This window comes from Neomonachus schauinslandi, chromosome 4 (assembly GCF_002201575.2).
Source record: "Neomonachus schauinslandi chromosome 4, ASM220157v2, whole genome shotgun sequence".
In the NCBI taxonomy this organism is placed as follows: domain Eukaryota; kingdom Metazoa; phylum Chordata; class Mammalia; order Carnivora; family Phocidae; genus Neomonachus; species Neomonachus schauinslandi.
This window is the reverse complement of record NC_058406.1, coordinates 153,396,488-153,409,063: the sequence shown is the minus strand read 5'-3', so window position 1 is coordinate 153,409,063 and position 12,576 is coordinate 153,396,488. Positions and strand designations below refer to the sequence as shown.

General features: G+C 37.5%; 1 protein-coding gene across 2 annotated transcripts in view; it reads left to right on the top strand.

The window, feature by feature from the left end:
- Positions 1–12,576, top strand: part of UBR5 (ubiquitin protein ligase E3 component n-recognin 5) — a 137,924-nt gene that overhangs the window by 110,467 nt on the left and 14,881 nt on the right. The window contains exons 41-48 of one of the 2 annotated variants that reach the window (XM_021688707.2): positions 2,878–3,108; positions 3,571–3,644; positions 4,867–5,039; positions 5,140–5,253; positions 6,237–6,457; positions 7,771–7,891; positions 7,991–8,089; positions 10,907–11,150. In XM_021688707.2, coding sequence (XP_021544382.2) covers positions 2,878–3,108; positions 3,571–3,644; positions 4,867–5,039; positions 5,140–5,253; positions 6,237–6,457; positions 7,771–7,891; positions 7,991–8,089; positions 10,907–11,150 — 1,277 coding nt within the window. Of the gene's footprint in view, positions 1–2,877; positions 3,109–3,570; positions 3,645–4,866; positions 5,040–5,139; positions 5,254–6,236; positions 6,458–7,770; positions 7,892–7,990; positions 8,096–10,906; positions 11,151–12,576 lie in introns of both variants that reach the window. The other variant, XM_021688706.2, reaches the window with a different exon arrangement.

Below are 12,576 nucleotides of genomic sequence, written 5' to 3'. Positions count from 1 at the left end.
AGTCGCTTAACCGACTGAGCCACCCAGGCACCCGTGTTACTTCTTTTTAAGTTACTGTATAGTTGAAGCAAAATAAGTTAGTTATAATCCAAGCTATTTTTTAAAAATTCATTCGTATTGCAGGAATCTGATGCTAGATACTTCTCATTTTTGAAGTAGTTGATCTCCATCCTTGTGTCCTTATCCCCCAGGCTTCCCCGCCTCCCCCTTGAAAGGCCTGTATTCATGGGCAGACTTACTTGGACCGTGGTTGAACATGAATGCACGTTGTACTTGGGGAGAGGAAAGTGTGTGCAGTTACCGAAGCTGCTCTTTGATTCCCTCAAATCAAATTTCGTTTTCTGCATCTCCCAGTCTGTTGAATCGTACTTAAAGTATATTTCTTTATGTGTTGTTGTTTTTTTTTAAGATTTTACTTATTTTAGATAGTGTGAGCACATGCGAGAGAGTGAGTGGGGCACAGAGGGAGAGAATCTTCAAGCAGACTCCCTGCTGAGCACGGAGTCTGACACAGGGCTCGATCTCATGACCCAGAGATCATGACCTGAGCCAAAAATCACGAGTCAGACGTTTAGCTGACTGAGCCACCCAGGCGCCCCTGTATTTGTTTTCTTTCTGTTCAGTTATAAAATGACCTTTTTCAGGACTAGGAATTAGCCCCAAATTGTACACTGGAGCAGTGAGGCAGTGCCACACAGTGAAAGTGCCCCATACCTGAAGTCACAGTCCTAGGATCTGGTTCTAGTTTGGGCTCAGGTGAAACAACCTTGCTACTTTGGGAGGAAGACAAGGGGCTTGGGAAACTGCTTAGGAACCTTAACAAGATTATAGTTGGAGTCCACCATTGAAAAGTAATAGTTATTTAAGTAGGGTAAGTGAAGGCCAGGAAGGTGGAGAGAGAGAAGCACTGAAATCATATAAACAGAATTGAGGGCTTTGTTGAAGGATGGAGCAGGAGGAGGCAGAATTTACACCTAGACTTTGATTCTGAATAAACAAATAGGAAAATTAAGAGAAAAATCTAGAGCAGTATAGAATGGACATACGTGCTTTTGAAAATACTGAGAACTGGGAGAGGATTTGGTGGAAATGTCTAGAATACAAAACTGAATGCTTGGCAGAGAGATCTGGACTTGGGAGGCCTCTGCTTTCTTGTCCTGGGAAGTCTGCTCTACAAAACGACACATTGTCTTTGTTAGGCTTAGTCACTCCCTGCTGAAGTACAGCGTTCTGATGATAGATCTAGATTGGTTACAGGGTTTTCCCTGTATCTCACTGTAGCTCTCACTCTAATAGCCTTATTGAGATATAATTCACATACTGTACAATTCACCCATATAAGTGTACAGTTCCATACTTTTGAGTATATTCAGAGCTATGCAACCATCATCACAATTAATTTTGGAATATTTTTATCATTCCATGAGAATATCTGTTAGTCACGTTCCATTTTCCTCTACCTTCCCACCCTAAGCACCCACTGATCTACACCCTTTCTCTGTAGTTTTGCCTATTCTGGACATTACATACAGATGGAACCATACAATATGTGGTACTCTGTGCTTGGCTTCTTTTACCTAGCATAATTTTTCTAAGGTTCATCCAGGTTTAGCATTATCAATCAATACATTACTTCCTAGTAATATTTCTTTGTATGGATGTGCCACATTTTTTTTTTATCCATTCATAAGTTGGGTTTTTCAACCTTTTTGGCTCTTGCGAATAATGCAGCTGTTAATATTTGTGTACAGGTTTTTGTATAGACGTGGGTAAATACCTAACTGTGGAATTGCTAGATCATATGGTAATTCTCTCTCTTAACCTTTTGAGGAACTGCCAGACTTTTCCAGAGTGGCTGCACTATTTTACATTCCCAGTAGCAGTGGATGAGGCTTCTAATTTCTCTACGTCCTTGCTAACTCTTGTTATTAACTTTTTTATTGTAGCCATCCTAGTGGATGTGAAGTGGTATCTCATTGTGGTTTCGATTTGCATTTCCCTAATGGCTAAATGATGAGCATTGTGTCATGGGCTTATTGGTCATTTGTGTATCTTTGGGGAAATGTCTGTTTGCCCATTTTTTAACTGTCTTTTGTCTTTTTGTTATTGAGCTGTATGAATTACTTACATTTCTGAATATAAGCTCCTTAATCAGATAAAAGACTTGCAGAAATTTTGTCCCATCCTGTGTGTGTTTTCTTTTCTTTTTTTTTTTTTGATGGTGTCCTTTGAAGGACATAAGTTTTTAATTTTGATAAAGTCTAACGCTGTGTGTGTTTTCTTGTTGCTTGTGTTTTGGTGTCATGTTAGGCAGTAGTTCTCAGCGTGTAATTCCCCAGAATAGCAGCGACAGCATCACCTAGGAACTTGTTAGAAATAGAAAATTGGGGGCCCTACCCCAGACCTACTAAAACTTAGGGAGATGGGGCCACAGTCTGTCTCAACAAGGCCTCCAGGAGATTTTGCTAAGACACTGAAGTTTGAGAACCATTGTCTTGAGGGAAGAAGTTCCTTTTCCCATTCCAAAGGACCCTGGAAATCCTTTCCCAAATAAAAAGCACAGGACAGCGGGGTGCCTCAGTGGCTCAGTCAGCTAAGTGGCTCTTAATTTTGGCTCACGTCGTGATCTCTGGGTCATGAGAGTCCCGCATTGGGCTCTGAGCTCAGCAGGGGGTCTGCTTGGATTCTCTCTCTCCCTCTGCTCACCAGCCCCCACCCCCCAAATAAATAAATCTTAAAAAGTACAGGACCACACAGGGTTAATGAGTTTTGACTTACGGATACTCTCAGTTCCTAATTTTGCATATTTATGATAGTGCTAAGTTTCATATTTGTATCCTTTTAAAAAAGCATTTTCATTTCTTTTTCTTCCTACAGACGTGCCACATTGCTTAGCGCCCGTCAAGGAATGATGTCTGCCCGAGGGGACTTCCTAAATTATGCTCTGTCTTTAATGCGGTCTCATAATGATGAGCATTCTGATGTTCTTCCAGTTTTGGATGTTTGCTCACTGAAGCATGTGGCGTATGTTTTTCAAGCCCTTATATATTGGATTAAAGCAATGAATCAGCAGACAACGTTGGATACACCTCAACTGGAACGCAAAAGGTATCCATACTTGCCATGAGGTTGGTTTAGGAAATACTTAATTGCTCAGTATGGTCTCTATTAGTATATTGTCCGATTTTTGGAGCGAGGAGAAGAGCGTTGCAAAAGAGAAATAGTACAGGAACATTTCATGTGGGAAAGAGGGCTTGAGTCTCCATAGCTACTACCTGAAAACAGGAAACCTGAGAATCCAATTAAGTTTGATGTTTGATGTAGTTTGTCATGTTTTCTATTAGAGTTTGTGTAAGTACTCACTATTTCTTAATGTGATTATCCTTTTGCTTCTTTCGAGCCTGTTTTGTAATTGTAGTACATTTGGCCTGGTCACTCTACCATTCCCAGAGTCTAAAACTTGATCACAATGTTTGCAATTGCCTAGATACTTAATTGACTTTTTCACTTACAGTTCCCATCACCTTTGTTCCATACTTCATGTAAAATGACTCACTTGTCTTTTTAAAGGACACGAGAACTCTTGGAACTGGGTATTGATAATGAAGATTCAGAACATGAAAATGATGATGACACCAATCAAAGTTAGTGTACAGAAAATCTGCTAATCTACTTCAAGAAATGGCTGCCTCAGTATTTCCCCTTCAAGCTTTTTAACTTCATTATTTTCTGTCTGGGTGGGAATTTCTCTTTTCTTCTCTATGTCCCATTTCTTGCATTTTCTGTCCATTTTTCCTTATATATCCTTGAGTTATTTGCTTCATAAATAAGGATGAATTAAAGAAATGTTATAAACTTTTTAACAGTCGGTATTTTTTCTCTTTTATCTTTGTATCCTTTGGTTTTAGTTTTATGTTTACCTTTATTTTTAAGTGTGTAAGTACAACATCTTTAAAAAGTCTTAGCAGAACCTTTATTAATGCTGATGCAAAATTGGTTTAGTCAAGAAAATGAGAAATACCAATTATAACTCCCAAATATCAAAACTCTTAGGAGTTAATGCAATAAAAAGAAAATATTCCAAACTCAAGAAATTTTGGGATCTTCTGCAGTCTCTACTTTGTAGTTTTTAGCTATTATTTCAAGTGGAATTTAAAAATTTTTTTAAAGTGGGGCCAAATAGCCCGTCCTCTTGCCTATTTCTTATGAACAGCTAGTACTTTTATTCAGCCCAGGGAAAGACAACTGACCTAATTGCTGCTGTTTGAAAACCCAGCCTTAGTCACTATTTTCACAGCTTACTGTACACTGCCCAAAGTTTTATTCCATTAAGGGGAGATGGTGTTCTTGTGCTTACTGTTGAGATGAATGAGATGTCCAGACGTTTTTGTCTTGTAGAGAAAGCAGAACTTAAAAGTAAGCAAATGCTCAGATCTCAGCTCCTGACCATCTCCTCCTTATAGAGTCATCAGTGAGCCATGTCCTGAATATGCTTAGGAAGCTAGCTATATTCAGGTCTGAATCCCTAAAGAGAGAAAGAGAAAGATATGGGAAATGTTTTGTCCAATACAAAAATGGAACAGTATTTGTTACTGCTAATACTTTTTTTTCCAAGCTTTTCTTGTTGTGTTAAAATACACATAATAGAATTTACCATTGTAACCATTTTAAATTGCTAATATTTTGAATTATCACCTAAAATAGTATCAAAATTTTGGACAATAAACTTGTTTTTGGTTTTTGGGTGACATTAAAATTTCATAAAGAGGTTACAGGAATTTTGGATTGAGCAGATTAAGATTCTTTTACCCTTCCCCAATAACTAATATTTTCTAAAAAACAAACACTTTATCTCTTTATGTTTAGGTGCTACTTTGAATGATAAGGATGATGACTCTCTTCCTGCAGAAACTGGTCAAAACCATCCATTTTTCCGACGCTCAGACTCCATGACGTTCCTTGGATGTATACCCCCAAATCCATTTGAAGTGCCTCTGGCTGAAGCCATCCCCTTGGCTGATCAGCCACATCTGTTGCAGGTGATTTAGATAAACTAGTTTTACAAGGTTTCTTTTTAAGTGACTTCATTTTTTTTTTTAAGTGTTCAGTGTAACTAGAATATTTCTGTTAAAATTCCAGCCAAACGCTAGAAAGGAGGATCTTTTTGGCCGTCCAAGTCAGGGTCTTTATTCTTCATCTGCCAGTAGTGGGAAATGCCTAATGGAGGTTACAGTGGATAGAAACTGCCTTGAGGTAAGATAGTAAAAATCTTCACAATATAATATTTGTGAATGAGAACTTGTCCCAGTATCTAGAGTTTTAGAAATGCATTAATCCAGAATATTGTATTGCCTCAAATAATGGAAGTATCAGAAATTCCTGCCTTGTGACATAATTCCATGTAATTTCATAATTCCATCAGTGTCACTAACCTGCTTTGAGACAAACTTGTTTTATATCAGGTGACTTCATCTATGAAATGGCAGTTTCATTATTGTGTTTTGCCTATTTCACAGAGTTGAATGTTGTAATGTTTCTGGAAATTAAATCTTTATATGTGTAATGCATATATACCTATCTTATATATATGTGCATATATAGTATTGGCTTAACTTTTCTTTTTGACTGTAGAATGTGAATAATAAGGTAGAATTATCCAACAAGTCATTATTAATATTATCTACTAGGCACAGTCTCAATCTTTATAAGCACGTTGAGTAGAAAGCATTTTTTGTCCTGATTTTATGGGTAAAAAGTTGAGGCTTGCAGAGATTACATAAATTTCTTGTGGGAATGTCTGTCTGTTATACAATTAGTTAAGTAGTAGATCTAGATTTTAGATAAAAGTCTGATGTGAGAGCCTAAAATTATATAGTCCATACTGTTCCTCCAATGAAAACGTAATAAACACGTTTAAGAGCAGAATTTGCTTTATTTATTATCTAAGTGATAAAAAAGAATGCAATCTTTGAAATACTGAGAATAACATAGGACATTATAGTAGCCACAGATATTATAAAGAATCCTTTAAAAGTTCTCTGAGGCTGCTGTGGTAAATGCACATTGGTGCAGTTTCATTGGTAGTCAGCAAGGGAAACAGGCTGCATCTTTGTAGTTGAAGCGGTAGAAAGGAATTACAAAACTTCCATGTGATTTCTGTGGAATATTAGGAAGTTGAAAAGGAAATCTAGTCAGTTTTTTTTTAATGTATAACTTTTATGTGTAAAAATTCATAGGTTCTCCCAACTAAAATGTCTTATGCTGCCAATTTAAAAAATGTAATGAACATGCAAAATCGACAAAAAAAGGAAGGGGAAGAACAGAATGTGGTGCCAGAAGAAGCTGAAAGTTCAAAACCAGGGCCATCTGCTCATGATCTTGCTGCACAGTTGAAAAGCAGTTTACTAGCAGAAATAGGACTGACTGAAAGTGAAGGGCCACCTCTTACATCTTTCAGGTATTTGCTAAGTGGAGATAGTTTTTCTGTTGCATTACTTTATGGGTATTATAATTCTAAGAATTTTTATTTAGGAATTTTATTATTTTATTTCATATGTATGTAAATAATAGAATTAAATGTTTGAGTTTTCTGGATTTTGGGGTGACTATATAGTCATTGATTGGCATTCTCATTTTTCTCCTTACTTTATTGAGGAAATTCTAGGCCTCTGTTTTTTAATGTTCAGTACTGAGTTAAAGTATGTCCATGTCAGGTTGCCAATTATAGACGTGTTACCAGCAGCTCAGCAAAGGAAAACATGTGAATGACTAGAAAGAGCTTTCTAGACTTGTGACTCTCACACTTGCTTGGGCTCCTTTGCCAGATTCACAGTTGATTATTATCTTAAAAGAAAGAGGTAGGTTCTTTGCTTTCCCAGTAAAAATTTGCTAGGGTACACTGTGGCTCAGTATGGCTAATCATCAAATGATTTGTTGAGTACAAATGGTTTACAGAATGTCAGACAATTATTTTTGCTTAGGAAACTATGTACATTTTATATACATAGTCCAACGACCATAAAAGGCAAGGAAGAATTGTGGATTGGGGGGGGCCCAAGCTTTTCAGAGACACTATGGCTTGAGCTGAGATGGTTAGAATGTGTAGAAGCAAACATTGAAGGAGAGAAGAACTGGAGGTAGAGAGACAAGTTAGAAAGCTGTTAACTAGTCCAGGCTAGTGGTAAAAAGGGGCTGAAGTAGAATATTGCCTTTGGGTATGGATAGGAAATTATGGAAAGAGAGAAACTCATGAAGGACTTAATCACTCTGGAGGAACAGGGGAAAGAGACATTAAAATTTGTTTCAGGTTTGTGCAATAGGGAAATAGATGGTACTACTGAAAGAAAGCAAGAGGCAGCGTCATTGAAGTGAAGAAGCCGTATTCAGTTTTCCTATGTTGAATTGGACTTGTGTGTCACTGACATGGATATATTTAACACAGTGGAAATTCTGGTCTGTTGTGAAAATTTGAACTGGAGAGGGATCTAGGAGTCACCCAAATGGAGAGGGATGATGGACTTTAAGGAGAAGAGGTAAAAATGAAGATGAAGGTAGGCAGCCAGGAGATGTATCCTTATATAAAGGACGGAAGGAATAATGGAATAAAAATGAGAAGTTCTATGAGGAATGAGTAGTTCTAGAAAAATTCTGTTAGAGAGGATGTGGTTTGAAGTACTTCAGAACCAAGAAAATTACTGTCATTGACCAAAAATCAGGGAATTTTTATAGTTGGCGAAATTACTTCCCACTCTCCCCTTAAATCTCTTGCAGGCCACAGTGTAGCTTCATGGGAATGGTTATTTCCCACGATATGCTGTTAGGACGTTGGCGCCTTTCTTTGGAACTATTTGGCAGGGTGTTCATGGAAGATGTTGGAGCAGAACCTGGATCAGTATGTATTTTGAGCACTTTTATAATTCTGTTCTGCCTGATAAGAACTTATGTCAGAGAATAATTCTGTCATGGATTTTTTTTTTTTTTTTTTTTTAAGATCCTAACTGAATTGGGTGGTTTTGAGGTAAAAGAATCAAAATTCCGTAGAGAAATGGAAAAACTGAGGAACCAGCAGTCAAGAGATTTATCACTAGAGGTAAAGGTATTTAGATTTTCTTATACTATACATATAGTGTGCCATTTATATTAAGTTTAAAAACAAAAAATAGGGGCGCCTGGGTGGCTCAGTTGGTTAAGCGACTGCCTTCGGCTCGGGTCATGATCCCGGAGTCCCGGGATCGAGTCCCACATCGGGCTCCCTGCTCGGCGGGGAGTCTGCTTCTCCCTCTAACCCTACCCCCTCTTGCCCTCTCTCTCACTCACTCTCTCTCTAATAAATAAATTTTAAAAATCTTTAAACAGTCTTGTTAAGGGATGTTTTGAGTTAACTAAAACTTTTATAATTAGAGTAGTGGTTATCTGTGGCAATTGGTTTCCTAACATCTTCTCATGATCAGTGAATATTTTCAGTTTTTTTTTTTTTTTTAAACATTTTTGATGTCCTTTTTTCCATTAGGGTTATTATATTCCATTGATGCTCAGATCGTCTCTTTGGCTAGTGGGAGTCCTGAGTCCTCTTTGGCTCCTCGGTCCTTTTGACAGGACTCCCAACAATCTTTGATAACTTCTTTACTTTTTGGTGTGTCTCATCTTGTATATTTCCTGTCGCAGACCTTAAATCAACCATTTCTTCAAGAAGCCTTGGTTCCTTTTAGAAAAGTATTTCAAGATTATAATCTGGGCTATAGGGTTGCTCCCTGCCTACTAGGTTGGTCATGGTTTCTAGGTCTTTTCAATGGATAGAGGTAGGAAATTTTCCTTTAAAAAAAAAAAAGAGAAATTACATTGTAAGTGCATACTTGATATTTCCAATTCAAATTCGAGATTTAGGATCACGTAATTGTTTTATTTCCACCTCTTAGTCTTTATCTCCTTTCTTCCAAACCAAAAATCCAACTTCCCAACACCACTAAGAAAATTACTCCTTTGCTTTTATCTTACAGCATATACATGGCAGTTTTAGAGTTAAAACATCCACACGACCACCCAAAACAATGATCGAAAATAGCTTAAGATTTACTTGCAGTTTTTTGCCCTTAGAACTTATCCAATTAGAGATATAGTCAGATTGCTTCAAGTCACTTGAAATAATTTTTCTTTGTGTGGTTTTGCTACTAATGTAAAATATCTATAATAGTGCAAGGCCAACTCTACAGAAGAAGTTATATTTAGGGAAGTCTAGTTTCTATTTCTGTCTCTTTTACCGTGCCCCCACTTCTCCCCTTCAGGTTTTTTTTTTTTTTTTTTGTCTTCCCTCCTTTAAAAAAAAAAGTAATCGTGCATGTGTGTATATGTATTCATTAGCCATCTCTCTCCCCTACTCCTGACCCCAAGTGTGCTATGCATTTTACTCCATCTTGCTTTTCCTAGTTAACAGTATATCCCAGAGGTAAAGCCATTGCTGCATAGAGCAGGGTTCTGCCTTCCTTTTACAGCTGTTTTGTCTTAGTACTGCATTTTATGGTTGTATCACAGTTTTGTTTTTGTGTGGGGTTTTTTTTGTTGTTGTTGTTAAACATTTATTTGAGAGAGAGACAGAGACAGAGACAGAGATAGTGACAGAGAGCACAGGTGGGGAGGAGAGGGAGAAGCAGGCTCCCCGCTGAGCAGGGCACCCGACGCAGTGCTTGATCCTAGGACCCTGGGATCATGACCTGAGCCGAATGCACACACTTGACTGACTGAGCCACTGAGGCGCCCCACCAATCTCCTATTGATAGATATTTGGGTTTATTTCTAATCTTTTGCTGTTACAAATAGTGGTGTGTGTGTTTTTTTGGCTAGTGTGTGTATCTTTGAGATAGATTCTTAGACATAGAACCTAGACATGGGTCAAAGAGCATATGCATACGTAATTTTGGCAAATACTGGAAAATACTTCTGGATGATGATTATGTATTTTTGCACTTGCAACATTAATCTGAGATACCTCTATAGTCCTGCCAGCAGTTTGTCAAATGTTTAGATTTTTGCCAATGTGATAAGAAATGGCATCTTGTGTAGTTTTAATGTGCATTTCTCTTATTATGAGCAAAGTTAAACATCGTTTCATATATTTAAGTATTTTACTTTTTTCTGTGAACCGTTTGGTATATATATCTTGCCCATTTTTTTCTATTAAGCTTTTTCCCCAATTTTTTAGATTTTTTAGAAGCACATTATCTTACAGCACTATGTATACTATTCATAAATATATATCTTTGTAACAGAATACACTCACCATTTTCCCAGCTTATCATTTTTCTTTTACTTTGCTTGTGGTTTTCTGTCACCAAAGGAATATCCTGTGTTTTCTAGTATTTGCTAGCAGTTTTTTTTGGTTTGTGTTTGTTTGGTGTTAAAACACACTTGATTTACTTGGAATTACCCTGGTATATTCCAAAATTGAACAAATTGCTGTTTTCCAATAGGCTTATTAAGAAAATATTAGATTGAGTTAAATTCCATTATCCTGATTTAAGCAAGACATTTTTATATGCTTTAGAATGTTTTTTATTTGGGGCCGGGAGTGGTAACTGGGTGGCTCAGTCGATGAAGCGTCCGAATCTTGATTTTGGCTCAGGTCATGATCTTAGGGTCGTGATATTGAGCCCAGTGCAGAGCCTGCTTGAAATTTTTCTCTCTCCCTCTCCCTCTGTGCCCGCCCACACCTCCATGCTCACTTTCTGTCTCTCTCTCTCTCTCTCAAAAAAAAAAAAAGTTTTTAATTTGGAATATATAAGCTCCCAGGAACCCAGATTACTTTGTAGTTAAACTCCCGAGAAACTAATATTACAGTTTCATATTTTATATAGAAAAATTTCAAAGTGGTTTCTAACACTGAACTTTACTACTTTTTGGTGCATTTTAATAGGTTGATCGGGATCGAGATCTTCTTATTCAGCAGACCATGAGGCAGCTCAACAATCACTTTGGTCGAAGATGTGCTACTACGCCAATGGCTGTTCACAGAGTGAAAGTCACATTTAAGGATGAGCCAGGAGAGGGCAGTGGCGTAGCACGGAGTTTTTATACAGCCATTGCACAGGCATTTTTGTCAAATGAAAAACTGCCAAATTTAGATTGTATCCAAAATGCCAACAAAGGCACTCATACAAGTAAGTAGTCTCCAGATAACAAGCATCATAAAAATCATGTGGATGGATGAAATTGGTAAAGGGGATTAAGAGGAGAAAAATTCTTGTTTCAATTCTTGTTTCATCAAAACATTATAATTACAGTTACAAGTATTTATAGTGGGAGGACTTTAGTGTACATTCACATTTTTATAGTTTTATTCTAGGTTAATGATATAATCTTGTTGAAACTACTCTAATCAGCAGTTTAGCACTTGGCTCTTTTACTGACCCATTTATTTTCATAAATGTGACTGTAGTAGTGAGTTTCTCATCTCAGTTGTTACATGTTTGGGGAGTGGGAAGTTTTAAGCTCTACGGTAATAGAAAAATTCAGTGAGCACATTACAGTATTTCTACCACCCTTGTATTTAATTAGCACAGATACTTAAGAAAATACTATTCTCTAGAGCAGTGCTATTCAGAGTACAGTTTGCAGAGTTGCTACCGGTCCCCAGTGAGATAAGGAGCTTGCAACCAAATATAGATTGGTTGACCGTATTATTAACCTCACTGTATAATTTAGCAAGACTTTGTTTTTTTTGGTAATAAGATTTTCTGTTTAACATCCTGGCTCAAGCTCGACCTCCTTGAGGACCAGCACTTGATTAGGATTCTTACCTAATTTCAAATTTAAAAAAAAAAAAATCTGCGAAAATTAAAAATGCCGGGGAGCCTGGGTGGCTCAGTTGGTTGGGCGACTGCCTTCGGCTCAGGTCATGGTCCTGGAGTCCCAGGATCGAGTCCCACATCGGGCTCCCTGCTCGGCAGGGAGTCTGCTTCCCCCTCTGACCCTCCCCCCTCCCCCCTCTCATGCTCTCTCTCTCTCATTCTCTCTCAAAATAAAATCTTAAAAAAAAAAAAAAATTCCAAATGCCTTAAGTAGCTTATAATTGGGGATTCATGTAAAGTGGGGGCAGAAACTGTCATATTGTAGGTGGATAATTCAGGGGGAGGGAATTACTAGGAAAATCCTGTATTTTATCTAGGCTGTAGTGATACTCTATTGGGGTTCTGTAAACTGCCACCATAGAGGCTGAATGAGCTCCAAGAAGGATTGAGGATGAAAAGATGGTGTAGAGTACTCCAGCCTTTCATCATTAGTTTACCATTTGACTTTCTGTAGTCTTAATAATAAAAACAAATTGGCAAATGTGAATGAGCGAACCTGGGAAGTGATAACATTTCAGAAATAACTTTTCTGCACTCTCTTTAGGAAACCATACTTTGGCTTATTATGCTCAAGGTTTTGAAAATAAGAGCTAATGTCTTAGGTATTCTGTAATGCTTAATGCCCAAAACTAAGAATAAAGAAAATAGATAGGACTCTAATCACATAAGAAATCTTAGCATTATTTATGGTGAAAATAGCAGCCCCAGTTGCTACGTATTATTTCACAATTGTGAC